Source organism: Sorex fumeus, unplaced genomic scaffold, assembly GCF_029834395.1.
Source record: "Sorex fumeus unplaced genomic scaffold, SorFum_2.1 ptg000003l, whole genome shotgun sequence".
Classification (NCBI taxonomy): domain Eukaryota; kingdom Metazoa; phylum Chordata; class Mammalia; order Eulipotyphla; family Soricidae; genus Sorex; species Sorex fumeus.
The window spans coordinates 19,059,316-19,087,274 of NW_026606060.1; the positions used below are offsets into that span (position 1 = coordinate 19,059,316).

The 27,959-nt window shown below is 43.3% G+C and overlaps 2 protein-coding genes and 1 non-coding gene across 16 annotated transcripts in view; 2 read left to right on the forward strand and 1 right to left on the reverse strand.

The window, feature by feature from the left end:
• Positions 1-21,741, forward strand: part of PTCD3 (pentatricopeptide repeat domain 3) — a 29,667-nt gene extending 7,926 nt beyond the window's left edge. Inside the window, exons 6-24 of the mRNA XM_056118176.1 lie at positions 1,340-1,444; positions 3,472-3,595; positions 5,510-5,619; positions 7,206-7,279; positions 9,422-9,509; positions 9,954-10,014; positions 10,278-10,363; positions 11,999-12,143; positions 12,993-13,043; positions 13,755-13,844; positions 14,268-14,296; positions 15,247-15,353; positions 16,267-16,345; positions 16,442-16,532; positions 17,343-17,428; positions 18,034-18,179; positions 19,746-19,787; positions 20,678-20,836; positions 21,256-21,741. Of these exons, the coding sequence (XP_055974151.1) occupies positions 1,340-1,444; positions 3,472-3,595; positions 5,510-5,619; positions 7,206-7,279; positions 9,422-9,509; positions 9,954-10,014; positions 10,278-10,363; positions 11,999-12,143; positions 12,993-13,043; positions 13,755-13,844; positions 14,268-14,296; positions 15,247-15,353; positions 16,267-16,345; positions 16,442-16,532; positions 17,343-17,428; positions 18,034-18,179; positions 19,746-19,787; positions 20,678-20,836; positions 21,256-21,334 (1,752 nt within the window). The 3' untranslated portion in view covers positions 21,335-21,741. The remainder of the gene's footprint in view (positions 1-1,339; positions 1,445-3,471; positions 3,596-5,509; positions 5,620-7,205; positions 7,280-9,421; positions 9,510-9,953; positions 10,015-10,277; positions 10,364-11,998; positions 12,144-12,992; positions 13,044-13,754; positions 13,845-14,267; positions 14,297-15,246; positions 15,354-16,266; positions 16,346-16,441; positions 16,533-17,342; positions 17,429-18,033; positions 18,180-19,745; positions 19,788-20,677; positions 20,837-21,255) is intronic.
• Positions 19,368-19,504, forward strand: LOC130029450 (small nucleolar RNA SNORD94). The gene has a single exon (XR_008793348.1). It is a non-coding gene; the product is annotated as a small nucleolar RNA SNORD94 (small nucleolar RNA).
• A 4,535-nt stretch (positions 21,742-26,276) lies between the features above and the next one.
• The window catches only part of IMMT (inner membrane mitochondrial protein), a 36,924-nt gene continuing 35,241 nt past the window's right edge, over positions 26,277-27,959 (reverse strand). For all 14 annotated transcript variants that reach the window (XM_056115629.1, XM_056115587.1, XM_056115637.1 and 11 more), the window contains one exon: positions 26,277-27,215. In XM_056115629.1, coding sequence (XP_055971604.1) covers positions 26,593-27,215 — 623 coding nt within the window. In that variant the 3' untranslated portion in view covers positions 26,277-26,592. The remainder of the gene's footprint in view (positions 27,216-27,959) is intronic.

Consider the following 27,959-nt stretch of genomic DNA (forward strand, 5'->3'; position numbering starts at 1 on the left):
CCCCCCTGGAGTGGCCCAGATATAGTAACTTATTGCAGGGTCCGGAAGCATTTCTGCCAAAATCCGCTGGGTTTTGAAATTAGTTTCTGAGTCTCTGGGATCATGGCAGTTAAGCAGCTTGAGCAGGAGCCAGAGAGGCCATTTGTGGGCGGTAACTTGTGTTCTTGTTGGGACAGGAAGGAAAGGCCAGCTCCACCCCCATCCCATGAGACCCCACGTGTCTCATCACTGCGGGCCCAAATCTGACTGGCCAGTGGCCTCTGGAGAATGATGGCCACCAGGGGGAACAGGCCAAGGCACGAAACCTATTCTCACCTGAGGTGGCTCAGCACCTGTAACCTACTGCAGGGACTGGGCGCATTTCTGTCAAAAGCCGTTGGGTTTTGAGATTTTGTTTCTGAGTCTCTGGGATCATGGCTGTTAAGCAGTTCGATCAGGAACCAGAGAGGCCTTGCTTCCAGTTATATAGCTGAGCTGGTGGTGATTTGTGGGTGTGTCTCCCACATACCTAACTTTTGGCTATTTGCTTTCTTGGTAAACTTTGCCCCAAGTTTTGGGGGTCTGGCCAAAGGCATAGCATCAGTTTTGGGATATCTGGAAGCCTGAAGGTGCCATGAGGCTGCCGATGCACTCGCCTCACAGGTACAGACAGACCTGCTGGCACCATACCCCTGGGGTTGGGTTTTTAATATTTAACTTTTCTTCACATTGTAGCAGCCACAGAATTTAAATTGTTTCCCAGGTTGGGAGAAGCATGCTGAAAATAGACTATAGACAGAACATGATTGCCATTCAATGCCTCTTTTGCAAACCACAGCACCCAAAAGGAGAGAGAATACAAAAGGGAATACTCTGCCACAGAGGCAGGGTGGGGTGGAAGGGATAGGGGGTGGGAGGGATACTGGGATCCGTGGTGGTGGAAAATGGGCACTGGTGGAGGGATGGGTACTTGATCATTGTATCATTGAAACCCAAGCACAAAAATTTGTAAATCTACAAATGTACCTCATAGAAAGAATTAAAATTTTTTTTTTTTATATCTTAAAATGTATAGAATGTAACCTGATGGTGACAGATCCCTCCCAAATGTGGGAGAGGACACAACCCCAAAACAATAAATGATCCCTCATGCTGACATTAAAAAAAGAAAAAATGTAACCTGAAGTCATCTCACTCATCACAATGGGAGATGATGATTTGTATAAGGAGTCCATGTATTATACATATATTTTTTAAGGGAGGAAAGCAACAGTAAAAATTCATGCCTATGGTATAACTTTGCTACCTTGAGTCTGTTACATGTAAATACCAGTAACTGGATTATTTTCTTTTATCTTAGCATTCATTTTTATTGGCAAAGAAGTCTGGAGAGAATGCAGCGAAGTTTATTATTAATTCACATCCTAAATATTTCCAGAAGGACATAGCTGAACCTCATATACCGGTAAGGAGATGTAACAGATATTTGGAAAAATCCGTAAATTAACCAGATTCTAATAACTGATCTCTGAGTAATCATTTGAATACTCTCAATGTTGGAATGAACATCTTTTAACCTGTATAAGCTTTCTTTCTCACTGTACTAACCCTTTTAACTTCTTTGTGTATATGCTTCTTGTTTTCCACATTTAGCTTTTGTAACTCCGGGCTCTTAGGTATTTTTTTTTTTTTTACCTCTTTCATTCTTTTTTTTTAGATTCTCCTGATTCTTTTAGGAGCTTTCTCATCTATTCCTTGAACAGTGATGTCTTGGGTTTTTCTGTTCTCAGTCACTTTCTCTTTGCTCCTGAAGTCCTGGTCCATGTCATATGCCTTTTGGTGTGTTTGTGTAGCTACTCTGCTTTTAACTCTGGTGTCCCCTGCTCCCTCCTTTTCTCTTGTCAAAAAAGAGCATTTGTGCAGTATGTGCAGTATTTCAGACGCTATGCGTGAGCCTCAGTACGGTGGGAAGGGAAGCTGCCTATGCCCTCCTGGGTTTATTACTGGGGAGTAACCTCAGGCTCCTTGTCCCATATAACCCTTCTCACCACCTCCTCGCTTCCCTGGAAACACCTCATGCAGCCCAGTGCTCCAGAGCACTGACTTCCACGGTGAGGAAGCCGTGGCACTGTGTGAGCAAAAAGACAGACTCCTAGAGCGAAGGTGATGGAGCCCTGCAGATGGGAGGCCCTGAGGTGGAATCCTGGGCCCGCACCTCTCTCTCATACACACATGCCCGCCCACTGTACTCACTCCTTCTCATCGCTGGGCATGGCTTTAGAACAATAAAAATAAATAGTTGTCTGAAAGTATCAGTAAACCTGAGGTCGATCTCTCTCTCTCTCTCTGTCTCTCCCTATTTGTCTCTATCTCTCTCTACCTTTACCTCCACCACCCCACCCCACCCCCATCTCCTTGCAGCATCTCTTTCTCTTAACCTCCCTGCTCCACCCCCCCATCCTCGCATTGCAGGGACTGGCTCTTAGAACAATAAAAATAAATACTTGGCCTAAAACTCAAGAAACCTGAACTAAGATCTTGGCTGTGGCCATTTATTGAAGTGCTGTTTTCCTTTGTGTTTTTGGCTAACAGTTTTTCGTGTTGGCTCCCTTTTGCTGGATGCTTTCCGGGTGTCCCCTGCATCTGGGGCAGGCAGCACTGTCATACCAGTCTGTGTTGCTCACCATCTCACTTGTTTCTTTGGTATCCATTATCTAGTGAGTACTCAGAAGTGTTTGGATTTCCCTAGTATCTGCTTAAGGTTTCCTTAAGAAGTGGGCATTGAAAAAGTTTATGATTCAATTAGTTTTGAATTAAAGTCAGCATACATTGGTGCAGTAAATGCTTAGAGTGAAAGAAGTTTCATAAAGAAAACTACATGTGCTGTGCAGTGCTTTTAAGCAAGATTGGGAGAGGTAAGACAGCAGCACATCAACAAACGACCATAACCGGGATCTTAGTTCAGGCTTCCTGATTTTTTCAGCCAAGTATTTAACTGAATGGAGGGAAAATACTAAACTCAAAGTTGGGAAATTTAACTGGAAATGGGATTCTTAAATATGGATTAGTTTAACCTCGAGATTCTCCTCAAGCTAGGAGATGCCTAATCTTGTATTCCATTGAAACTCTGGAGACTTATTTTGTTGACAGGGTCAAGGGGTAGGAGGTGGACCATATTCCATAGTGCTCAGACTTAATCCTGTCTCTGTGCTCATGTATTAACCTTGTGGCATATGGAGATGGAACGTATGTGGTGCCAGAGATCAAGCTGGGTTGGGGCGCATGCATGGCAAGCTCTATACTATCTTTCGTGCCCTTTCTCATCTTTTAGTTTCCATTTCTTCCACTATAAACACATTTGTGTAAAGATAAAGAACTCTGGTCCATGAAAAACATGAATGAGATCAATGTAATTTTATTTTGGTATTAATAAAAGTTTTTTCCTACTTGCCTTTGCCTATTTGTCCTAACACTGGTATCTCATTTTCCTAGTGTTTAATGCCCGAGTGCTTTGAACCTCAGATTGAAGATGTAAGTGAGGCCGCCCTGCAGGAACGTATCAAGCTCAGAAGAGTGAAAGCTTCTGTAAACATGTTTGATCAGCTCTTACAAGCAGGTGACTAAGTTTATTTGCAGCCACTCTAGCAATGTGTGCTTGAAATTAACATTTATATACTCAGATTAGTTGTGAGTAGAAGTTAGAAAGTGCTGCTGTATGTACTGTGCTTAATAACTATGTTGATGTGCTAATAGTTTACTAAATAACTTTTTTTATTTTTTTTTTTGGCTTTTGTTTTTGGGTCACACCTTTCTATGCTCAGGGCTTACTTCTAGCTCTGCACTTATGGATCACTCCTGGCAGCGCTTGGGAGCCCAAATGCAGTGTCTAAGATCAAATCCAGGTAGCCTGTGTGCAGGGCAAATGCCCTTTCTGTTGTACTGTCTCTTTGACCCCAGCTTTATTTTTGAATTGTAGGTGAGAAAAAGTTGGAACTTTGTTCATTTTTTTTTCTAGTGTTACAATTACATGGTTGTTCTTAGCTTTGTTCTGTAAGTAGGTATAAGTGTTTTAGTGTTCTGTTTTTTTTTTTTTTCCACTTTGATTTTTGGTCATCACCAGACAGTGATCAGGGGCAACTACCTATACAGAGCTGGAATAGTCATTGTTCCACAGTGCTTGGAGAACTGTGTGGTGCATGAAATTCAACCCAAAACTCCCATATGCAGAGCTTGCTCTCCAGTCTGTTGAGCTCTTCCAAGTCTCATTAGCTTTCAATTTTGATGTGTAGAGGGGGGAGTGTATTATATTCAGGTATCCTGTGTTTACGAAGGAAGGAATACTAAATTGCAGAGTCTGTGGTTCGGGTACTGGTTCTAGTTGTAACATTAATAGCACAGCAGTAGGGCGTTTGCCTTGCACGCAGCCAACATGGCCTACCCGAGTTCGATTCCTCCGCCCCTCTCGGAGAGCCCGGCAAGCTACTGAGATTATCTCGCCCGCACGGCAGAGCCTGGCAAGCTACCCGTGATGTATTCGATATGCCAAACACAATAACAACAAAGTCTCCAATGGAGACGTTACTGGGCCCGCTCAAGCAAATCGATGAACAACGGGAGGACAGTGACAGTGATTCTACTCTAATGAATCAGTCATTCTAAATGAGTTACTTGATTCCTTATGGTGACTTTCCAGACGTATAGGGCGTGTCCATAAACTTAAAGGAAGCAGTAGCATCCTTTGAGTTTATTGAGTGATTTAGAATGAAAACCAAACGGAGAAAAGTGAACTAAACCACTCAACAATACTGAATACAGGGCGAGAGCGATAGAGCAAGTAAGGTGCTTGCCTTGCACGAGGCTGACCCAGCTTCCTGAGCTCTGCCGGGAGTAAGCTGAGTGCCACAAGATATATGTCCGTGTCCCCCCTGCCCCAACTCCCCTTCTCTTCCCCTCCAGAAAAAGAATCTCAAGGCCTACATCCTAGTGGTATAGTTGGTTGTGTTTGTAAGAATGAACTGGACCGGGAAACTTAAGTGGCAGTAATTTGCAGAGGATTTGGATTGGAGATGCTCGTGAAAACCATCAGATAGGGCTGAGGGGACTGGATCAAATGCTAGGGCACTTACCTAGCATGTGCCAGGCCCTGGGTTTAGTCCTGGCATCACATGCCCTTGGCATCTCAGGTGTCCTGATTGCCCCTACACCAAGCACTGTTGGGTTTTTGCCCCCACACCCTTCTTCCCCCCTCCCCAAATCACTGCATAGCTCTGTGAGCACAGACTTGGAATATTCTTACGGGTGTAAGTGAGACTTCACCACACTTCATCTTGGTTTTTTAATCTTGTCAAAGCACACTGGTTAGTAGGGATTGTTTCGCTGCCTCACTCCAGTATTTCAGTTAATATGGAGTATACACTCATCCTTTGATAAGGTGATGATGGTTCTAAATAACCAAAAAGGAAGAATTTTAACTGGGAGGGTTTTGTTGTTTGAAGCTTAAAGGTTTCTTGCCTTTTTTCTTTACCCGTAGGAACTCCTGTGTCTCTGGAAACAACTAATAGTCTCTTGGATTTATTGTGTTACTATGGTGACCAAGAACCCTCTGCTTACCACCATTTTCAGCAACAATCAGAAGAGTTGGTAATGGCTTTTAAAAGTTTTTCTTAGTAGAAAAAGGGGAAGGGGCTAAAGCGATAGCACAGCGGGTAGGGTGTTTGCCTTGCACACTGCCGACCCGAGTTTGATTCTCGGCATCCCATATGGTTCCCTGAGCACCACCAGGAGTAATTTCTGCCTGCGTAAGCCTGGAGTAACCCCTGTGACCCTCCCCCAGGAAAAAAGAAAAGGGAAGGAGGATTCTTGTGCTTCTTGTGCTCCGTGCTAAGGCAATGGAGATTTGCTTTGGGGTACATGCAGTAAGAGAGCTCAGATAGAAATTGGTGGGTTCCACTCTTGCATTGCAAGTCACTCAGCCTTTTATTGTTGCCGAGTACTTGAGTACTGAGCACTGCTGGGTGTGCACCCAAAACAGAAACAAATCATAGTGAAGCAGGGCGAGTGGGGTTTTCCGATTCTGTCACTGTAAACAGCAGAAGAGCCGGCCCAAACAATCCGAGATGGTTTTGCCTGTGTGGACCAAATGCGAATCGGTACTACAGAGATTTAGGCACTAGGCCCTGTACCAGACCAACCCCAGCTTGGGGTCAATCCCCAGCACCACGTCTAGTTCCCTGTACACCACCAGAAATGGTGTACTGGAATGAGATCTCAGCACAGTCAAGTGTAAGCCCTGAGCACAGCCAGGTGTGATCCAGATTCCCCCTACCACAGCCACCACTCCCCCAAAGGCAGGGGCACAACTAGACCGGGGCTGTAGGGCGGTGCTGTGCAGGGAATGAATTCTGGGTATTGAATACAGCCTAGAAGCAGAACCCAAGAAACATTTGGATCAGAGATGAACGAGGAGGTATATATATTTTTATGCTGTATCAAGAGATGCAAAAACAAAAAATGGGGATATAGATCTGGTATGGAAATAAAGAATAAGCAAGGTAGTAGGCCAGAACAGAGCTTTTCCTTTTTCCACTCGAGACCTCTTCTTACCTGAGAAATGCAACACCACGAGCAACCCAAAGCATCCTGGATTCAGAGGCTGCAACAATAACGCATAAGGTTCTCGCTCCACATACAACCGACCCAGGTTTGATCCCTGGCACATCCATATAGTCCCCCGAGCACCACCAGGAGTAATTCTTGATTGCAGAGCCAGGAGTAACCCCTGAACCCTGAACCTTGCCAGGTGTGACCCCTAAAACCAAAAAAAAGAAATAGCTTGAATTCATTACATATTTGCTAATTGAAGTTTTTATTGTTGGTACATTCAGTCTTTTACTATTGTCAGTTATTTTTTGAGCCCCATATTTAGTTGCATGACCTCAGATGGGATTGCGACCATATTTGAAGGAACAAGGACCTCCGCAGTGTATGATTCCATTTTAATAAAAAGTTTTTCGTATGAGTAAGGGAAAGTATCAAAGAGTGTTATTGGGGTGGGAGATGGTTCATGTGGCCAAATGAGTGCCAGAGTCTCAGTTCCTGGCTCTGTCCTGCCCTGCCGCCTCTGGGTGTTGTCCTGCTGCTCCCTGAGCCTCTCGTCGGGCGTGTGCTCTCACCCTTTAAGCCACCCTTGTCAAATGCTTAATTCTTTCGATGTTGGTTCGTTTCAGGAAGAGACCACAGAGGAAGATAGTGAGAAGCCAAAGAAGAGGCCTGTTCATCAGTTATACAAATTGACTTGGAGGTACGTTCTACAGAGCTCATATTGTGGCTTATTCCACTGCCTGGTATGTTCCCTATCTCTCAGAAGAAAGGTAATGACCCTATAATGTTCTAAGTATTACCTAAAGTATTGTCAGTGTGGTGAAATGCTGTAATTGACATTTATAGGGGTATTTTCTTCATCCTTTTCCCAGACGATCTCTTCCTCTCTAAGAAGGGTTTGTGTGTGGTGGTGGGGAGGGGCAGGAGAGATACTGGGGACATTGTTGGTGAAAAATGTACACTGATGTTGGGAATGGGTGTTTAATCATTTTATGACTGAAACTCTGTCTTGAAAGCTTTGTAACTATATCTCACAGTGACTCTAATTAAAAAAAAAGGAAGATTTTTACCTCTTTACCTCTTAACAACAGCTGTCCATATTTGGTTTTCTCTTTTCCTTCATTTAACTCTATGGCCTTTATAATAATTTTATTAGTAATTCTACTCGGCAGTAGATAGCTCTAATTCTCAAATTGCTTAAGAATACACATGTGGGGGCCAGAAATACAGTACCACAGGTAGGGTGCTTGCCTTGCATGTGGTCGACCCAAGTTCAGTCTCCAAAAAGCCCTAAAACAGAACAAAATAGAGACCCATGGGCTAGAGAGAGAGTACAGCACCCGACCTGATACTGATCCCCTGCATCCTCTGAGCATCACCAGGTGTGACTCAAAGACAAGCAAAAAAAAAAAAATATATATATATATATATATATATATGCATCTATAATAATGTAGTTCTAAATTAAGAGATTTTGCCAGCAAGCAAGAATTGTTACTATGTTTTGTTTTGGCCTTTGAAGAGAGAACAGTAGGTGCTGTGGCTCCCCAGCTTGGCGTTGGCAAGTGCTCCTGGTATTGTTCGGTGACGGTGTGATGCTCCGGACAGTGTGGGCTTCTTACAGGCAGAGCATGCTGTGTTGTCTTCTTCCCAGACATCATTTCTGAACAAAAGAGCCACGTTTAATTATTTGCCAATTTACATAAGCAAAAGTGTCTAGACAAAACTACTGTGTTTGGGTACCTAAAAAAGGAAAACTCCTGTTATCTGAAATATACTTTGAAGTGAAAAATGAAATATTTTTGGTATATTTTTATAGTTTCATGTAGTGGAAAGTATCATAGACTCAAGTGCCATTCTCACTCAGATCCTGGTTCTAAATTCTGAGAGAGAGAAACTAAGTATGACAGGTGGTCTTTATTTTTCACTAGGCATATGGTTGCTGGGGTATAATACCTATATATGCTGGATGATGCTAAGATTCAAGTCCGATTGTCTCTGGAAAACTTGACTTTGCTCTTGGCTCAGTACTTACCTGTATAAAAGGCGTTTTCATAAAATGCCTTTTCAGTCCTACTCCTGTCACTGACTGACAAACTTTGGACAACTTAAGGTCGGTGAGCCTTAGTTATTTCCGTTTTCAGAATAACTACAACCCATTATTGGCGACATGAATCATTTGAAATTATATGCAAAAAATACTTAGTGTACTGTGAGTTCACAAAGTGTGGGGGTGGCCCATTTTGATGCCGGGTTAGCTTCACCACTCGCCCCGAATCCATCCCAATCCCATGGCGGGACCTCTCTTTGTGGGGTGTTAGGAACTACGGCAACCGAAATCTGAGTCAAGTAATTATGATGGATACTAAGGAGTAGATATATTTCAGAGTCGGTCAGCTCCCAGGTATTAGTACATAACATTAATGGTCTTTCTGTGTTTAAGCAAAGGACATTGCTCTGTGGTAAAATATGGAAAGGCTGTAAGGGAAATAGAAAAGCAAGTAATTCACTATAAATGCAAAGACTAGGGTTACCAGAAAGTTTGACTCATAAGTAACCAGCCCTGACTTGGGAAATTGTGACAGTGAGAGGCAAAGCACAGTGGGAAAAAAAGTTAGAGATAAACTCGGGCTCAGGGATCGTCACAAAAGCACAGAAAGCTTTTCTGGGAGGAGGAGAAAGGGCAGGTCACTGATGAAGATGAAAACACTTACGGTTTACATCCAACACTGTAGTGCTTGGAACTGTAAACTCTAGTGAATTGTAGTGGCCATGTTCCATGTGTGTGTCGTCCCCCCTCGGTCTGCTTTCCCCCAGTTCACATTTATGTGCTTGTGTCTAGGGCGAAAAACAATGCTGAAAGAATCTTTGCTCTAATGCCAGAGAAAAATGCACATTCCTATTGCACCATGATCCGAGGAATGGTGAAGGTAACTTTTGGCGGCTTTTTTTGGTTTTTCTTTTTGAATGCTTTCTTAATTAAAGAATTAATTTTAAGAATTAAAGAATACTTTCTTTTTTCAATTTCGCCAAGTCAGGGTTTCTTAGCCTGAGAAGTATTCACATTTGAAGCCAGTCATTTGTTGTGGGGGCTTCCCAGCGCCCTATCAAATGTTCTGATTCTCCCAGACCCACTGCAGACCAGACTTGACCCTCACTACCTCAATTGTGACAACTGAAAATGTCCCCAGAATGTTACCTAATGCCTTAGTTGGCCCCAGTCAGAAACATTAGAAGATCAGCATCTTGTTTTGTTTACAGCTATTTTCTCAAACCCTAGAGCATTAGAGCATTAGATTTTCGATTGTTTTTTTTTTCAACACATACATTTATTGATTGCTTCATCTTTTTCTTTTAACCTTTCCCTTTTCTAGCACCGAGCTTATACACAGGCATTAGACTTATACACCGAATTATTAAACAACAGACTCCATGGTGAGTGTATCTGGAGAACTCCCTTCCCTCCTGCTCTTATTTCGTTTGAGCCTATGAACTCCTTGAATCTTGCTTTAGTCACTCTCTTGCTTCTGTTTTCCTGTGGGATTGGTAAATGAAGGAGGACTAGAAAAGAAATGCAGAGAGAGATTTTCTAGTTGTATCGACATATGTGAGAAGAGTTTTTACAAACCACATTTTGCATGAGAGGACCATTGAGGATCAATCAACCCCAAATTTTATCAAAAGTCTTCTTCTTTCAGCCGATGTTTACACTTTCAATGCATTGATCGAAGCAACAACGTGGTTGACAAATGAAAAATTTGAAGGAAAGTGGAATAGTGTACTGGTAAGTGTATTTCACCTTTGTTTTGTCTTCTAACAGATACAAGTTCCTTTATGTGGGAAGGCCTGGCTTGGTGCATCAGCTCTGGCTAGCCCTGCGGAGTGCACTGTGGGTTATCTGCTTATTGTCCTGGCAGTCCTGTTGTTTTGTTTGATGTTTTGGGGCCACACTCGGTTGTGCCCAGAGGTTACTCCTGGCTTTACACGCAGGAATCACTCCTGGGGGGCTCGAGGGACCATATGAGGTGTTGTGATTCACAGTTACTCATAGTTGGATTTCTGGCACATGGTGTCCCAGCACCAGGCCACCCCCAGTGTTTACAGGTTCCCTGAGCTCCCTCCTTGGCTGGCATCTGTTCAGGTTTGGTTGTTGTGATCTGGGTCTCGTGCTTTCAGTGTCGGCTCTTTGGTTTGGATCTGTAGAGATGGCACACTATCTGCCGCTGATGTAGCTGAGGCCCCTGGTTCCTACCCTGTTAACCTTCCATCTGCCTCTTTTTACCCACCTGCTAAACACTCCTCCACCAAGTGCTCCCCCACCCGCCCTCAGTTTTTTTCCTCCTCTGTCCTTATTTCTGTACTCCAGGGTGAAGGGTAATTTAGGTATCCCCTTTTATATGTTTTATATTTCCTCATTTTGCTCCTCTGTCTACCACAGATAAGTGAGTTCATCTGGTGTTTGTCCTTCTGACGGACTTAATAGGAAATTCTCCAGTTCCATCCGCGTTGCTATCAATTGCATAATTTCATTGTTTCTTGCAGCTATGTAGTATTCCATTGTGTGTCTACCACATTGTCATCAGACACATAGATTGGTTCAGTATCCTAGCTGCTTGCTAAGTGCTGCTGTGCAGAATGGTGTGCATGTGCTCTTTGGAATTTTGTCCTCCTTGGCAGAGGGACAGAAAAAGAAACCAAGAAGTAGAATTGCTGTGTCATGGCAGCTGTATTTTTTTCTGAGAAATTTCTCATTTCTGTCATTTAAATAACATGTCCCTTCCCCCAATATCACCGGCCTCTGAGCAGCTCCGCAGCCAACAGCAAAATCTTTGATTGCAAATGGCAGGGAAATAGAACATGGTTTAATGTACCTGCTTTTTATGCAGCCAACCGCGGCTCAGTCCCCAGAACCACAATGTTCCTCTCAGCATTGCCAGTAGCAATCCCTGTGTGCAGAACCAGGAATAGCCCTTGCATGTGGCTGGATGTGGTCCCCTGCACTTTTCCTGAAAATTAAAAAGGGAAATACCATTCTAGTCTGTCCTTGTGTTGAACATCTGAAGACCTGCTAGTGCTCAGGGGTAGCTGAACCTTCTCTAAAATGCAGTGTCTTTGAATAACATAGGTTAGGGACACATTTATTAATCTGCTTTATTGAAACTTAGTTGTGTGTGGAGAGGTACACCCAACATTGCATGGGAGACCTCTTTGAGCCACTTATTTTATTTTTCCTCTCAAGCCTTTATTGAAGAGCAGTGTTCCATAACCTCCTTTAAATATAGTCATTTAACTTCCTATCACTATATGTAAAGTCATATTTTTTTTCAGTATATAAGCCCACATTCTTTTTCAGTACATAATGTTAGCTTATCGAGCAGATTAATCTACTGGGTGTTAATCTCTTTGTGGATTAAAACAGGAGCTGCTGAAACAAATGGCTGCACAGAATGTGAAACCAAATCTACAGACTTTTAATACCATTCTGAAGTGTCTCCGAAGATTTTATGCATTTGGAAAATTGCCAGCCTTACAGACCTTTCGGGAGATGAAAGCCATCGGGATAGGTGAGGGGGTGCCCGCGGTCAGGCCAGCCAGGGGTTCTGGGTGAGAGCAGCTTCTCTCGAGTGTGCTGGGACTGCATCTTTCTCCTGTTTGGCAGACCTACTCATGTGTGATGTGTCTTTGTGTTCTCTAAGGCTGCTCATAGTGTTCTCTTAGTGGTGTCGATACTTTTATAGACCTCAGTTCCTGGGCAGATTACTCACTTCCAAGTTAGCTAATTTTAAATCCTGTGATGTTTTCTAGCATAATTATGAATTTGAATCTAAATATACCTTCATATGCCATATGCTTTCATTTGTCGAAGGTTATTTTGAGAATCTTCAGTCCGCTTTAGTGTTTGTGTATTTTGTTATTTTTGTTTTGGAGTCCACACTCTGCTGTGCTCAGGGGTTTATCCAAACTCTGCTCAGGATCACTCCTAGCAGTGCTCAGGATCTTGTGGGTATCAAATCCAGACTTTCCCCATTGGACTATCTGGTTAGTCCTGCTTTGGTGTTCAGAAATGGACATTAGGGCCAGAGAGATTGAGTACATGTTTTGCAAACAGATGGCTAGATTTAACACTGAGCACCGCAGGAAGTGACTTCTGAGCACAGAACTGGTTATGGAGGGGGGGGGGAAGATAAGAGTCATATTACTGATAGATTAGTTAGACATTTCAGTAACTAAATATAATTTGATCATTTTGATACTTAAACCCAGTGAGTCTCTATAAAAGGAAAGAGGAGCCCCATCTTTACTCTCTGTACTAGTGTCACTGTGTTCTTAGTTCACTGGGCCTCTATTCTAAAGAGCAGTGTTGAACTTACAGCATTTCTTCTTTTAATTTTCTAATCTTCCTGTCATTTCAGAACCCTCGCTTGCAACGTATCACTACCTTATTCAGCTGTTTTATCAACATGGTATGTATGAGATTATGTTACATTGATACATGTTGAACCAGTTTCAAAAACAAACAGTTCCTTTAAATTCATATGACTAGTAGTAGATCACCTTTGCATATGAATTAAGAATAGATAATTTGCCAGTTGTTTCCATCCTGAGCAAAATGTTATGAGAGCACTGGCTCTTGTGTGTGTGTGTGTGTGTGTGTGTGTGTGTGTGTGTGTGTGTGTGTGTGGTGTAAATGAGCTGATTGGGAGGGGAAGCAAATCCCTAAATTCTTTGATATGTTTAGAAGTGATCAGAAGGCACAGGAGTTTGCAGTTCCTTTGCTCTCCAAAGCTGTGTTGTGCTATCCAGTACAGTAGTGCCCGGCTGTGCAGACTATTGGATCAAGTGTAAAATGCCTTCATCCCAGTAGTGCCCTTCAGCTACTAAATTTACTGAAGCAGAGGAAAGACCTTTCCTATCACTGTCATAGTAGCTGTGACCTTGTTTGGAATCCCCAGGGGAGAGCCTTGCCAGAAGGGTCAGGAAGCTTGGGGAGCACGAGAACTAGACTTGTGGCTTGGAGCACTGCCCTGTGAACTGCATGTGTACTCAGCAGCTGCATCCTGACCCAAAGTGTGCCTGGGCTTGGGATAGAGGATGGGGCAGTGACCTCTGTGCTAGGTCTGGGCACTGGCACCAGAAACAAGCCCTGGGTCAAGCGCATCTGCTTTGTTTTGCAGAAAGTCCTTCGAAAGGTGCATCCCTCATAATCTATGAAATCATAAAAGAAATGACAGGGAAGAAATTTTCCCCAATGGATGTGGATGACGGTAAGTACAGAAATAGCTTATGGAGTCCGGAGCACTTGTGTAGTGGCTAGGGCGCTTGCCTTGCACTGGCTGACCCAGGTTCCATCTCTGGCACTCCATATGGTCCCACAAGCCCCGCCAGGAGTTATCCCTGAGAATAGAGCCAGGAATAAGCCCTGAGTACTGCCAAAACAAACAAAAAATAGCTTATGCAGTCGCAGGAAGAACCTTCTTTCTGTGCAAGTTACTAGACACCTTGTGTTGAGGACAGGATTTGATCTATTGGTAGATGCTTTGCAGTACACTTCCTGTTGAGTTTTTCATTCCTTTAGTGTTTTTTTCTTAGACAACATTAATTCTATGACTAGGACTGTTATTGTTGTTACTAACCCCAAAATGCATTTTAACCACAGTAACCAGGCTCTTGTGAACCTTGATTTTCAGATATGTTTTTTCAGTCAGCCATGAAAGCTGTAAGTATCATTTCTTTGCTTTTATTTTCCTTTCTCCTTTTATCCATTTCCTATCAATATCCATATCTGTTTCATACAGCTGGGTTGTATATGTGGGAAGGAGGATTCTCCCTCATTCTTCATTCCATAATTTTGTTCATGTCTTTCAGACTTCTAAAATTGCTAAATCATCTAACATCCCTTTCTTACCTATTCTGTAATTGTATATTTATTTTCATATCTCTCTTCATGTAAGGTATTTATATTTGCCTGGTAGGGCAGGGCCCCAGCTGTGCTGAGGGCATAGTTCTGGTTCTGCTCAGGGATAACTTCTGCAGGCTCAGGGGAACATATGTGAGACCCAAACCAGGGTCAACCGCAAGCTGGACAAGCACCTCGATCTTTACTATCTCTCTGGCCCTGTTAGTAAATTTTAGGGTTGATGAGTGGCTTTTAAGGTTGGTTTTTCAGTTTATCATGCTTCTCATGGGGAAAAAAAATCAAGCGGTTTCTGAATCCATAAGCATAGCCCATTCCCTCAGCATTATAATCTAGTTGGTATCTTTCCAGATTTTTTCTTAGTCCCAACACACATACCCGGGCACATTTTGTGTCTTGCTGACAAGAGTAGCTGCATAGTTGGGCAGGACTAGGATTCATGGAACACTGCTCCTGCAGAGATGTTGTGGGGTGGGTTTGCAAGGGCACCGATGCTGAACCTGCAGAGCAACCCAATCCATTCTCGTCGAAGGGATTCTAAATGTCTGTGATCACCAGATCAGAATTCTGTTTTAAATTTCACAGTATATGGGTTTTGTTCTTTTCTTAGTTTTTTATGGCTCCTTTGCTCTTAACCAGTACTAGCACCGAATTAGTATAAATAACTCCATGAGTTACTATTTGTTATGTAATGAGCCACTATTTGGGTAAGGATTTTAGTGATGCTTATTTTGCTATTTGCAAAATTTCAGTGCTCATCTCTGAAAGATCTGGAGCTTGCTTATCAAATACATGACCTTTTAAACACTGGAGAAAATTGGAAATTCATTGGATCTGACAATCGACGTAATTTCTACTAGTAAGTATATTGGAATCTCTGCTGGGCTTCCTTTCAGCACTCATGGTAGGTGGGGCAGGCACCTCTCGTAGCCCTTCTGTTTCTTTACTCTGGCAGCTTGCCACTGGCCTAGTGAATGGGCACTTTGAAAATCAAACAGTGGTAAGAATGATTCCTCGGGCTGACCTGTCCGGTATATTCTTTAAAGCTTTTTCTTACACACTTTGAATCCACTTTTCCTTTCCTTTTATGCCCTCATGTGTTACATATTTTTGGATATTTAGCAGGGTACATCTCTAACGATTTCAGCATAGCCTCTTTAGTGAAGGGTGCTGTCTCCCCAGCAGTGTTTGAGAAGGCGCCTGACAATACTTGGCCCTATTTTGTTATTAAAGGTTATTACTTGGGCCAGTAGTACTCAGGGCTGAACTCATGGCCTCCTTACCAGACCTTTGGGTTCCTCCCTGACCACAGTCTCATTTGTTTCTAAAGATGAAGATACTGCAACCCAAAAAGACAAGAGTTGAGGGAGACAGACGTGTGATGTTAGCTCACGCTTAGATCCTTACTTCACATTGCATGCTTTTTAAAAAGAAAATGCTATTCCCACGCTGCTTAGAGTATGCTGAGGCAATCTGAATGATCAGTTGAAAGTAAGATTTTCATTGGCAAGCAGAAAACACAATTAGCATAGGCCATGTAACTCAGAATTATTTGCAACCTTGAAATCACAAGAAGGCAGTAAGTATTTATTCCTCCATTTTATTTTGGGGCCACACTCGGCAGTGCTGGAGGCTGTTCTGGGCAGGGTAGAGGGAGAGTGTCACTCCCAGCAGTTTTTAAGGCATCATATCATGCCAGGGATTGAGTCCTCTCAAGCAAATGCCCTGTTCCTCTATTAGTGTTTTAAACAAACCCTTTCTCTCTGTTGCAGTTCTAAATTTTTCAGTTTGATTTGTCTCATGGAACAAATCGATGTCACCTTGAAGTGGTATAAGGACCTGATACCTTCAGTAAGATCATTTGTTAACTTGTCTCTTATTGTGGATGTATTTGTGGGGGGTTGCTGATTATTGCTTTCAAACTACATTTCTGTTTCTCTTAATCAGGTCTTCTTTCCTCATTCCCAAGCAATAATAGATCTGCTTCAAGCACTGGACGTGGCTAATCGGCTAGAAGTGATTCCTCAAATATGGAAAGGTTAGTGTTAAGCTTATGTGTCTTGGCTTATACTTGTCTTTCATTTTAACAAACATGTTGGCAATGTTAGGAATAAAATTTTTGATTTTTTGTGACTTACTTGAGTTTGTGAGCTTGGGATAGGATTTAAGAGATGAGACATCTGCACTCTGTCACTGAGCTCCATCCCTCGCCCTGCAGACTTTCATTGTTGACGGAATTGAGGGCATTAGTTGAGGTTAGCTCCAAAGTCCTCATATCTTGCTCATCTTGCCTATTGAATTATATGAGCTAAAATACTGGAAAATAACCCCGTAAGTTCCTTTATGACAGGAGTGAACTGGGAACTATCTTGTGACATGACAAAGGGGAGGTGAGTGCTATGTAGCACACCCTAAATCTGAACGTAGGTGTCCAAACCCCAGAGTCCATGCTGGCGCTGTGCGCCATGTTGAACTGCTGACCAGTTCAGTCAGTGGTACTTAATATTTATGAGAAACAGCTCTGGGTGATGTATGTAAATGGGCTGCACAAGATGTTTTATTGCTTCCATCAGCTTAATGGTTATTGTCCATTTCTGTCTGCTTCAAAACTTAAGTCTCGCCAAAGTAGTCAGTGACTGAGTACGACTAGGAGGCTACTGGCATTGGCTTTGCTGCTCTCTGTTCTAACCATAAGTCATCCTGTTCTTCTAGAATAGTCCTGAAATTTATCAAATTAGCATGTTTCACCCACCCAAAAACATAGGTGACAGTTAGTAGTGAACAAATTGTGCCAGAAGATCTTGGTTTATGACAGTGACTACTTTCTCATTTTGTTACTTGTTTCAAGATTGTAAAGAATATGGTCACACCTATCGCAATGACCTGAGAGAGGAGATTTTGACACTCATGGCAAGGGATCATCATGTGCCAGAGGTAGGACCGAATCCCTGAGTTTCAGATACACACTGCCCAATATAAACTAATGCCAACAACCGTGGCAGGCCTCATGGGGAATTCTGACACCAGATCCAGTTTATTGTGTATCTAAAGCAGAATTCTGTTTCTAAAGTTAATTCTCAGTCCTAGTTCAAAGTAGACAACGTGGAAATATCTAGTCTGTTCTGACATGTTAGTAGCTTGTGGGATTTTCTTATTTTTGTTTTAATATCTAAAATGAAAATCTGAGGCCAGAGTGACAGTAATTCCGTAGAGCATTTGTCTTGCACATGGCCAACCTGGTTTCAGTATCCTGGCATCCCGTATGGTCCCCCAACCTTTTCTTGAGCAGCACAGACTATCACTGAGTATGACCTAAAAACCTATATAAAAATAAAATGAAAACCCGTAATTGGATTATATTTGGAAAATTCGGTTCATCGGATTACAGATGGCAGAACACTTTTTTTTTTAAATTTTCTTTGTTTCCATGTGTGCTGTCCACATGTGCTCAAATAGTAAAATACATCACATGATGGCCATGTGAAATGAAGTCATGAAGCAAGCGAGTTTGGCAGTTCAGCTAATCCTCCGTCTCTCAGCTTCAGGTGGCATTCGCTGACTGTGGTGCTGACATCAAAGCTACATACGAGAGCCAAGATGCCAAACAGACTCCTGATTGGCCCGCCAACCCTCTCAACTGTATAGTTGTCCTCCTCCTAAGGGCTGGGAGAGCCCAGGAAGCCTGGTGAGTACAACAGACAAATATCACTACAAACCTTTGTATGTGGACCTCGGAAGACACCAAACCTGGTCAGTAGAGGTTCTCTAATTTGACTCTCTGATGTCTGTCTTATATATATCTGGAGAATGTTGTACCAAGTTTCCAATGAGAAATTCCAAATGTAGTAAGTCATTACTTATCAGGAATGAATAGTTGAAAAACAAAAGCAGATCATTAAATGCTGTCATTTCATTTAGCTTTGACAAGGATTGTTTATATCATCTGCATAATGGAGTAACATTATTCCAGAGAAAAGGCGAGGTTGGAAGGAAGAACATCCTTCATTGGGCTTATTTTTTTTTTCATTTTTTGTTTTTGGGCCACACCCAGATGTGGTCGGGCGTTATTCTAGGCGGTACTCAATGTGATTCAGGGATGGAACCATGGGTCTCTGTGTGCAAACCTGTGTTTTGCTCATGAAACTATCCTTCCTTATGTGTCTGGAACTTCCTCTGGTCAATGTTTTCTTCAGTGTTGGCACGGATTGTTTTTTACTTTTCTCATCAGCATAATGTGTCCAAAAGAAAAGCAGACTTAGACGAAAAGGCATGGCTAGTTGGACTTTCCATTTCTTACCTTTTGTGTCTCAGTCAGTCACTTTATTCACAAAAAAATACCTGCTTTGGGGGCCAGAGGACAATTCTACTGGCTGGAGTACATGCTCTGCATACAGGAGCCCGGGTTTGATCGCTTGTACTCAGCGATCCCCTGAGCACTGCTGAGTGAAGCTGCAGATCAACTATTCTTCCAAGCATGTACTAAACATGGCCTTGACTAGAACCTGGTTTGTTAGCACTCAATTCACATAATAATTTTTACTTGTGTGTGACTTGAAAATAATTTACTTTGAAGAGCCAAAGAGATAGTATAGCCAGCAGAGCACCTGCCTTGCATGTGGCTGACCTGAGTTCATTCCCGACAGCCCATAGGCACTGCTGAGCACTGCGGGTATGACTCACAAACCAAAAATAAATACTTACTTTGAACATGATCATCAATACAAAACACAGCTATTCATAGCCTTAGGGTCAAGTTGGTGAATGTTTCACTACTTCTGCTCTTAGGAGCCTGAGCCATCCATGTGACCTGCTATGATGATGGTGAAAGAAACATTTGGTGCTCAACTTTGATTGGTGCACACCTGTTATGAATCAGGCTGTGATGATTGGCGCAGGGGTACGGACCTCAGCTGAATCATGGGAGCTGAGTGTATGTGTTCTGCCTTTGTCCTGCATGTGGCAGGTTGATGGCAGGCACTTACATGAGACTGATGCCTTAATCTGAGCCTGCTCTTCATAACAACAGAGTTATATGAGTATGCAACTCATATTGAATTGCATCCCTCTCTTCCAGCTGCACGAGTAAAGAGAAAACAGGCCATTCTCATCAACCAATGAAACTTGGTTTGTGAGACTTCATGAGCTGTGTAGGGTGGGAGGTGTTGGAGCACCAGGGGAGATTGAGTAAGTCCCTGGTGAGTAGAGAGCGGCTCACAGATTGACAGTCTTTCTCCTATTTTACCTTCAACAGGAAGATGTTGGGGCTTTTTAGGAAGCATAATAAGATTCCTAGGTAAGTTGAAGTTAAGCCTGTTTGGGCACACTGTGGAATCAGCACAGAGGTCACTTTTGTGAAGTGACTGGAGTTCATACACAAACCTCAGGAGCTGGGCATCCTCCAGGCAGGTGAACGGAAAACCACCCACCATTGGAAGCCTGGCGCCTTAAACTAGGGGGTGTGAGTCCTTACAAATTTTGTTTTAGGGGACCTGGAGAGAGAGTTCAGGGGTTAAGGCATTTGTTTTCAACTACAGTTTGATCCCCAACAACACGTATGATGCCCCAGATACAACTTGGGGTGATTCCTGAACATAGAATAGGAATAACCCTTGAGTACTGCTAGGGTGTGGCCAGAAATCCCCCAAAATAAATGATTCATCATAGAAGTTTGATTTATATATCCTACTTACCTGGAGTCAGTTTGCCAGGCAAATAAGGTTGCAAGTGGAAAGGGTTATTTTGGGTGAGGGGGTGGGGGAACAGTCACCAAGGATTGTACCCGGAGATCACTCCTGGCTATGTTCCAGGGATCATATGTGGTGGCAGGGGTCAAACCCAGGTAAAAAGTGGGTACCTTACCCACAGTACTCTCTCTCCAACCCCACACATAGAGTAAGCAAGTAGCCCTGCACCCTGCCCTAGAGAATCCAAGCATACCCCTTTTGAAAATTGTACTCGGTGATTGCCACACATGTGTGGAATGCATTGACTAGTCTTTGATGAAGACATATGGAACCGCTGTTCATTTCCTTTTTGGTCCTTTAGTTAGTCACATATCACTTCCAAAGCTACTATGCAGAATTTTTTGACTGGACTTGTTAAAACAGTAGAGTTTTGCACATAAACTTTGCAAAGATTAGTTGTGTTGAAGAATTTTCCTTACATTCTCCCTCTCTTTAACAGAAACGACATGCTGAAAGAACTCATGGATAGTGCCAAAGCTTCCAACAGTCCTGCGCAGGCCATTGAGGTTGTGAAGCTGGCCCAGGCCTTCAGCTTACCTGTCTGTGAGAGCCTCACGCAAAGAGTGATGACTGACTTCAAACTCAGCCAGGAGCAAAAGTAAGTGGGTCTGTGCCATCACCAAGAAAGAGAAAAATGTAGTAGCAGCTGGAGAGATAGTATGGTGGGTGGGGCGCCTGCCTTGCATGGGGGCCAACCAGGTCAACTCTGAGCACCTCAAAGAATTTGAGTGCAGAGCCAGGAGAGTAGCCACTGAGCATTACTGGGGTTACTCAGACTGATACGATACAGCCTAAAGAGGCAGACTAAAGAAGCAGACTGTTAGAAGGTACTATGTGCCCATTTAAGTATCTTCTTGGGAGAAGACATGGTATGTTAGTGTAACGATTGTTTCATCATCATAGAAGTCAGAGATGTCTGTAGAATTGATTGCTGGAATTTTTTCATCTGTGGAGTTCATAGCTACAATTGAATTCTAGCGTAAACCTCTGAATAACTTTGAATAACTCTATTTATAGGGAAGCTCTGGGAAACCTAAGTGCACTGAGCAGTGACAGCGAGAGTGACAGTGACAGCGACATTGGTGGAAGCAAGTAAAAATCAGAAGCAGCACTGGCTGGCTTAGTTGTTGAGAACTTAGTTCATACTGAATCATGATATCAAAGAAAAGAAGACAGACTTGGTGTACTTGGAACTGACAGAACTCTTAGGCGGAATTCCTGATTGGATACTGACCATCCGTCCTGGCTGCACTGTTTATGCTGTTCACAGTGGAACATTCCAGCCCTTCTCGTTTTCCACACACCAAGGTGCGCGGCTTCTGGTGTCACTGTAAACTCTGCACTTACGGACTGACAGCACATTGTCATCAATAGCCTTTGTATGTGATGCTGTGGTACTTCAGCTTCAGAGAAAGTGGTAATCCAAGGATTGGTGTTGAGTTTGTGGTCTCCCTGTTTCAGGGATGTTAAATGTGAAAAGCCATACATCTTTGTAAATAAATACTAAAATGTGCATGTGTTTCCATTTATATACTATGTAGACAAGGAGGAGCGTTAGCACAGTGGGTAGGCATTTGCCTTGTACACGGCCAACCCGGGTTCAATTTTTACCTCCCTCTCAGAGAGCTTGGCAAGCTCCTCATGGCATATTCGATATGCCAAAAACAGTAACAAGAAGTCTCACAATGGAGACATTACTGGTGCCTGCCCAAGCAAATGGATGAATATCGGGAGGACAGTGCTACTGTGCTATAGACAGGGAGAGAAAATTAAGGTCCATAGGATTGTTTTCCACTTCTGTTTGGGGTGGGAGGCTTGTTCACACTTGGCATTGCTCATGCCTCTTCTTGATGATCAAAGAACAGGGTTGGCTACAGACACAGACAATGCCTTCATCTCTGTCATTTTTCCAGCTCTGGCATTTCCATATTTAAAAGGTTATTGAACCCATATTTCAAGGGTAATTGCACTGACAAATTGAAGTTAGCCTTGAATAGTAAGATGCACTCCTTTTCAACTACCAAATTTTAGTTTTGATTCTGGCCTTTCAGTTTGCTTTATACAGTCCAAATATTTTATTTCTCAAAGGCATTTACAGAAAGAAGCAACTTCTGTAAGCAACTTCATGCCTCCCTTGTTTTCCCATTTGGGCAACACCCAGCTCTACTTAGCGTGGAACCCTGGCCTCACATAGGGAAAACATGAACTCAGCTTACTTAATGGGAAGATCAGACAAACTGCAGTCTTAAAAAAAAATCAGACCAAAGAGGCTCACAGAAAATTCTGTACAAAATGAATAAAACATTTTGCCAAAAATGTTCCATGGAACATTCTTAAGCAGAGACCATACACCAGTACACAAAATAATTTATGAAAACGAACTCATATTTAGCAACCACTCTGATCCACAATGGTATCAAGTTATAAAATACCAACAGGATGGATATGTCCACGTATGCAGAGATTGAACAGCATGTGAGAATTCAACGGAAAAGTATCTGGAGATAAAAGTAGAAATAACTCACTGGAATCTCTGTGATGCAGCAAACAGTACCTAAAGGCACTAGGAAGTAGACTACCTCTCAAAAAAAGTCTTATCTGATCCTAACACCTAGGAAAACAAAGCACTAAGTCAGTAAAAAGGGGGGATAGTCCAGAACAAGCTTCACTAATTAATTTACATTCAAAAAATAGTCAATAACGGCATTAATCAGCCACAAAAAGTACCTTTGCCATATTTGACAACACAGAGCTAGATATTCTGCTGAAAGATTAACTATAAACAGCAAATCAAACTCAGCTACAGAGAACAGATTGCTGATCAGATAAAATTTGACTAACGGTGAAAGATTCTGGTGATCCTGTACACATTCCGATGTTAAATGTAACACTACGCAATGAACCTGAGGAATTTTATTAATTTGGCAGGGGTGAGGTGTGTGTTCTGCTTCGACAGCTGGAAAGTCATCAGTATTAAAGGTATATAAAGCAACTTAGTTGTAAAATTATAATCAAGAGGCCAGAGACAGTAGAGTAAGACTCTTGCCTTGCACACAGCCAACTTGGGCTCGATCGTTTTTCCACATATATTCTCCCAAGCACTGCCAGGAATGATCCCTGATCAGAGTCAGGAGTAAGTCCTGAGGAGAGTAGTGTTGGGTGTGGCCCCCAAACAAAAAGAAACACAAAAGCTGGAGAGCATAAAGCGTGACTTTTTTCAAGAGGTGGCTCAGGGAGCCAGGGTACAGCTCAGTATTAAGAGGCCCAGCCTTGTGTCCAACCCACCAAGAGCAAAACAGATGGCAGAGCCATTTGTGATGCCCACTGCCACGACCATGTGCCAGCGTGGCAACGCAGCCCAGCAGAAGCCACAAAAACCCAGGACACCAAAACAAAAAAGTGAGGGGGAGAAAGGAAGGTTCTGCAAATACCTTGTAGCGTTTGTTACATTAATGCTGAAATTCAAAAAATTAGACAAGGCTAAATGTTAAGTGTGGTTCATGACAATGTAACACTTGGGTAGGAAGCAGAAGGCTAAAGCCAACTGGGGGGTGTAAATAAAAATGCTTAAGAGTCCCACCATGACCACCCTGAGTCTGTCTACCCTTCTCTCCATTTTCTCATACTGTTTAAGAGCTGGTAGGTAGCCCAAGTCAAGCTGAACTCTATGTAAGAATGACGAGGCCACAGGAAGGAGAATCAAGGCCTTTCAACATCACCATTTTACAATACGCAGTGAAGGGACCACAGATTGCTGGAGGAAAACCATCAAATGCACTTCATTATTTTGGTTTCTAGAACTCAAACACACCACCCAGTTTTGCTTACTCTCTGTGAGCTGAGATCATAATAGCAGAAGGAAGTTATTTCTAGAAGCCAAGAGAAATCACATTTCCTGATAAGCTGTATTTTATGAGTTAAAAATTACCAGCACTTCTTAGATGAAAAACAGGTCACTTTGTAAGTACTCTAAATTTCATGTCATCCCAAAGATGAGAAGGCTGAATTTAGAATGCCCTCATTATGTTCTAGCAAGAATTTAAGAGCTCTTAAATGATGAGTGCCTTCACTCTCAAGAGGTTCAGGACATTACAGGAAGCATCGGTGCCAGAGAAGCTAAATGATTAAGGAGAGGGCCAGAAAGGACAAACTCAAATACCATGCAGATGAGAAAGAGGAGTTCAGGAACTGACATATTCCTTCAAAAATGTAAAGCAATGCCTAGTATTTTTCATAATTTGCAAGATGTGCTACTCAAAAAAAAAGTACTTCCTCTAGGGGCCGGAGCAACAGCAGAGCGAGCCGGTCATTAGTAGTGGTTCCCCTAAACCCGCCAGGAGTAAGCCCTGAGCATAGCTGGGTGTTGTCCAAAATAAAAAGTATCTCTTTATGCATAAATTCCAAAAACAAATTTGGAGAAAAGAAAAGCACCATTTGAGCCAAACACATAGTAGTACCAGGGTTAAGGTGCTTGCCTTGCACACAACTGACCTCATAACCCCTTCAGCACCACCAGGAAATGACCCTTGGGCACCTCTGAACACAAACACCAAAAAGAAAAGTATTTGGTGTCTGAAAGACAGTGCATGGTCAATTCCATAACACCAGTGGGGGTTACCATCACTCACAGATCTGGGAAGAGCCCCAGAACCACTGCAGGAGACACAGAGCACTCCCCAAAGTATCTGGATGGAGTTAGATAGTGTTTTCCTGGCGATCCCATATGGAAACTGCTCAAAACTTCAGTGGCCAAAGTTCCCTGCATTTTGTGGAAATACAGTTCAATTATACCAGAAAAAGAGTCAATTCTTTTAATATTCCAGATTGCAGATCAAGAGATAACACAGGGGTTAAGACACATGCCTTGCAACATGGCCAATTCCAGTTCAATCCCTGGTGACCCCTGGTTCCTGAGCATCATCAGGTGAGTCTAGTCTCAACACCGCCACTGCAGTGAAGAGGGCCCCGGGTCCAATAGCAGAAAAGGAGTAAAGGTGATTTATAGGAATTTCAAAACCGTGTGCTGTGACCTGTCTGGGAGGTTGCTGAGTTCAACAGTGGGTAGAGGAGATGGGCAGTTTTAATGCCAGATGACAGGAAAAACTGCACAAGTTTTAAAGGAAAACAGTGGTTCAATAAATGGTTCGTGTGCTGGAGAGGCTAAGAGACTGAACACAAGCTTTGCACATAGGAAGCCCAGGCTGGACCTTCCCACATGGTCCCCAGAGCACCACCATGAGTGGTCCCTAAGCACCAAACTGGGAACAGACCCCAACACTACTGTGACCAAAACAACATAAACACCCAAACTGTTTCATGTACATAAATATATAGACAGAGTTCCGATTTTTTTTTTTTTGCTTTTTGGGTCACACCTGGCAATGCACTTGGGTTGCTCCTGGCTCATGCACTCAGGAATTACTTCTGGCGGTGCTCAGAGGACCATATGGGATGCTGGGAATCGAACCCAGCTTGGCTACGTGCAAGGCCAACACCCTACCTGCTGTGCTATCACTCCAGCCCCTGATATTTAATTTTTAACTGTGCATTTTTGGGTTAGGATTTCTGGCCAACTCACCTTCCCCTTTCTTGGTGGTGCCAGGTCTTATTACTAAGCCACACATACATAAAACACACACACACACACACACACACACACACACACACACATACACACACACACGTACAATTATTTTCCTGTAATACCTGTAAAATTTGGCATACACACCATTTCTTTTGCACCTCGTATAGTGACTATCACTAGATGATAGAGCTGCAATTTTATATGCCACTGTAGCTTCAGAATCAGTTTCAATAGGAATCAGCACATCAAAACCTAAGCCCCAGGCCTCAGAGCCCTGGAAGCAATTCAGACTTCCTACTTCTGTGCTGCTGCTACTTGTTTGTTTTTAGGCCATACCTGGCAGTGTTCAGTGCAGGGGAAGTGTGTCACCCACTGTACTTTCTCTCCTCTGCTACTTAAGAAAATGCTGTGCACACAAAGCAAAACTAGAAACGACAGTTTTTAAAAAAGCTACTCAGTTTACATCTTTGTTTTATTCAGTTTGCTCCAAGGGCAAAATCAATAGTAATAGGGATCACAAACATTATTTTGATTGGCTCACAAGCCTGATCAGTAAAACCTGAAAAACGGAAAATGTTACACGAGTTGCAAAGAAAGTACTCCCGGTGTTCACGGACATGATAGCAAATGGAAAGAACAGAAATGCAACAGGTGTGAACATTTACAGCAGCACGGTCACTGCCCGCCTTCTAGACCATTCTGGGACCCTGTTGCAAACCCTCATGTCTCGCCGCAGCTCTCCTGACACCAAGTGTGGCTTTACAAAGCTCTTACTGGACCTGCTCCTGCTGCACCTGGGTGGTTCCTATTCCTACGGCGCTGGCATATGCCGTCAGGATTTCCACTATCTGCTTTGTTTCTAGGGTCATTCGGGCTTCCTTGAGCCAGTCTTGGGCCACTCGTCTGGATTCCCCTTTCAGCTGATTGACAAACTTTGCCGCCAGCTCCAGATCGCCATGCTCAATGCAATAGGAGGCATAGGACAGTAGTTTAAAGGTGTTTATATCCTCGGGGCGGAGCTCTGCTGGTGGCTTCAGCTGCTGCGGTGGGGACAGGAGCAGGGACTGCAAGTAGGAAAGGAAGTACTGATACAAGCTATTTCGGGTCTCATCAATCATAGCTACCCTTCGGGCCAATTTTCGGACATCATAGAACCGAACTCTAAGGGTCTCTTCGCTGTACACCCCCCGGGTGAGGGACTCGGGAGGGATAGCTGCGGTTAAAGCTTGGGCGAATTCACTGTCGGCGCAGCTGGCCTTGATGGCCTCCACCGCCCCCCCTAGAGGGACCGTGGGCTGCTCGGCGGATGCGGTCTTCATGCTGTACTTCAGCGCTTCCACCGACAGCCACAGCTGGTGAGCCTTACGCGCCTCCTCCTCGGCAACGGCATGGCCTGCGGCACAAAGCAAAGAGACAAGGGAAAACATTCCTCCTCACAGGACCAAAACTGAAGCACCTCAACAAGCCCATCCCAATGGGGTAGACAGGGCCACACGGTCACCCCCAAAGCCACCGCAGCACTGGTTTCCAGGCTGCTCTCTGCAGAGGGGGCCACAAGGCACAACAAAATACACCCCTGGGGGGTTTGCATCAAAGCCACGGAGGGAACTGTGAGGCACAACTCTAGGCTGTGATATTTAGGCCTTGAATTCGGACATTTATTCTCAGGAAAGGTTTTTTAGAAATTTCTGCAAAAAGACCATGCTATTTCGACTAAAATTTACATGAATGCAATTCAAAACTTCTTGCAAAGGAATATTAAATTTAAACCTTTGTTTAAGAATTCCTTTAAAATTTCTTGAGTCTTTAGTTCAGCTTTAACTGAGGGGGGATAAAAATGATTCTACAAATATCCCAAAGAAACATTTTTCATGGGGGTCTGGGACGCAAGGGGCCGATTTTCATCCCCGGCATTCCACATGGTCTTGAGCACTACCAAGAGTAACTCCTCAGGCTCACCTGGTGTGGCCCAAGAAACAACAAAAAATGGTGAAGAAACTCATTTAATCAATCTCCTCCTCCTATTGGTTCATGTTCCTTCACTGGGGCACAATGAGGCCGACAGAACTGCTGCTTATTTGGCAGGTGAAAGCACAGCTCCTGCCCTTCCTCCAACAGCAGTGGAGACTAGCAGCAG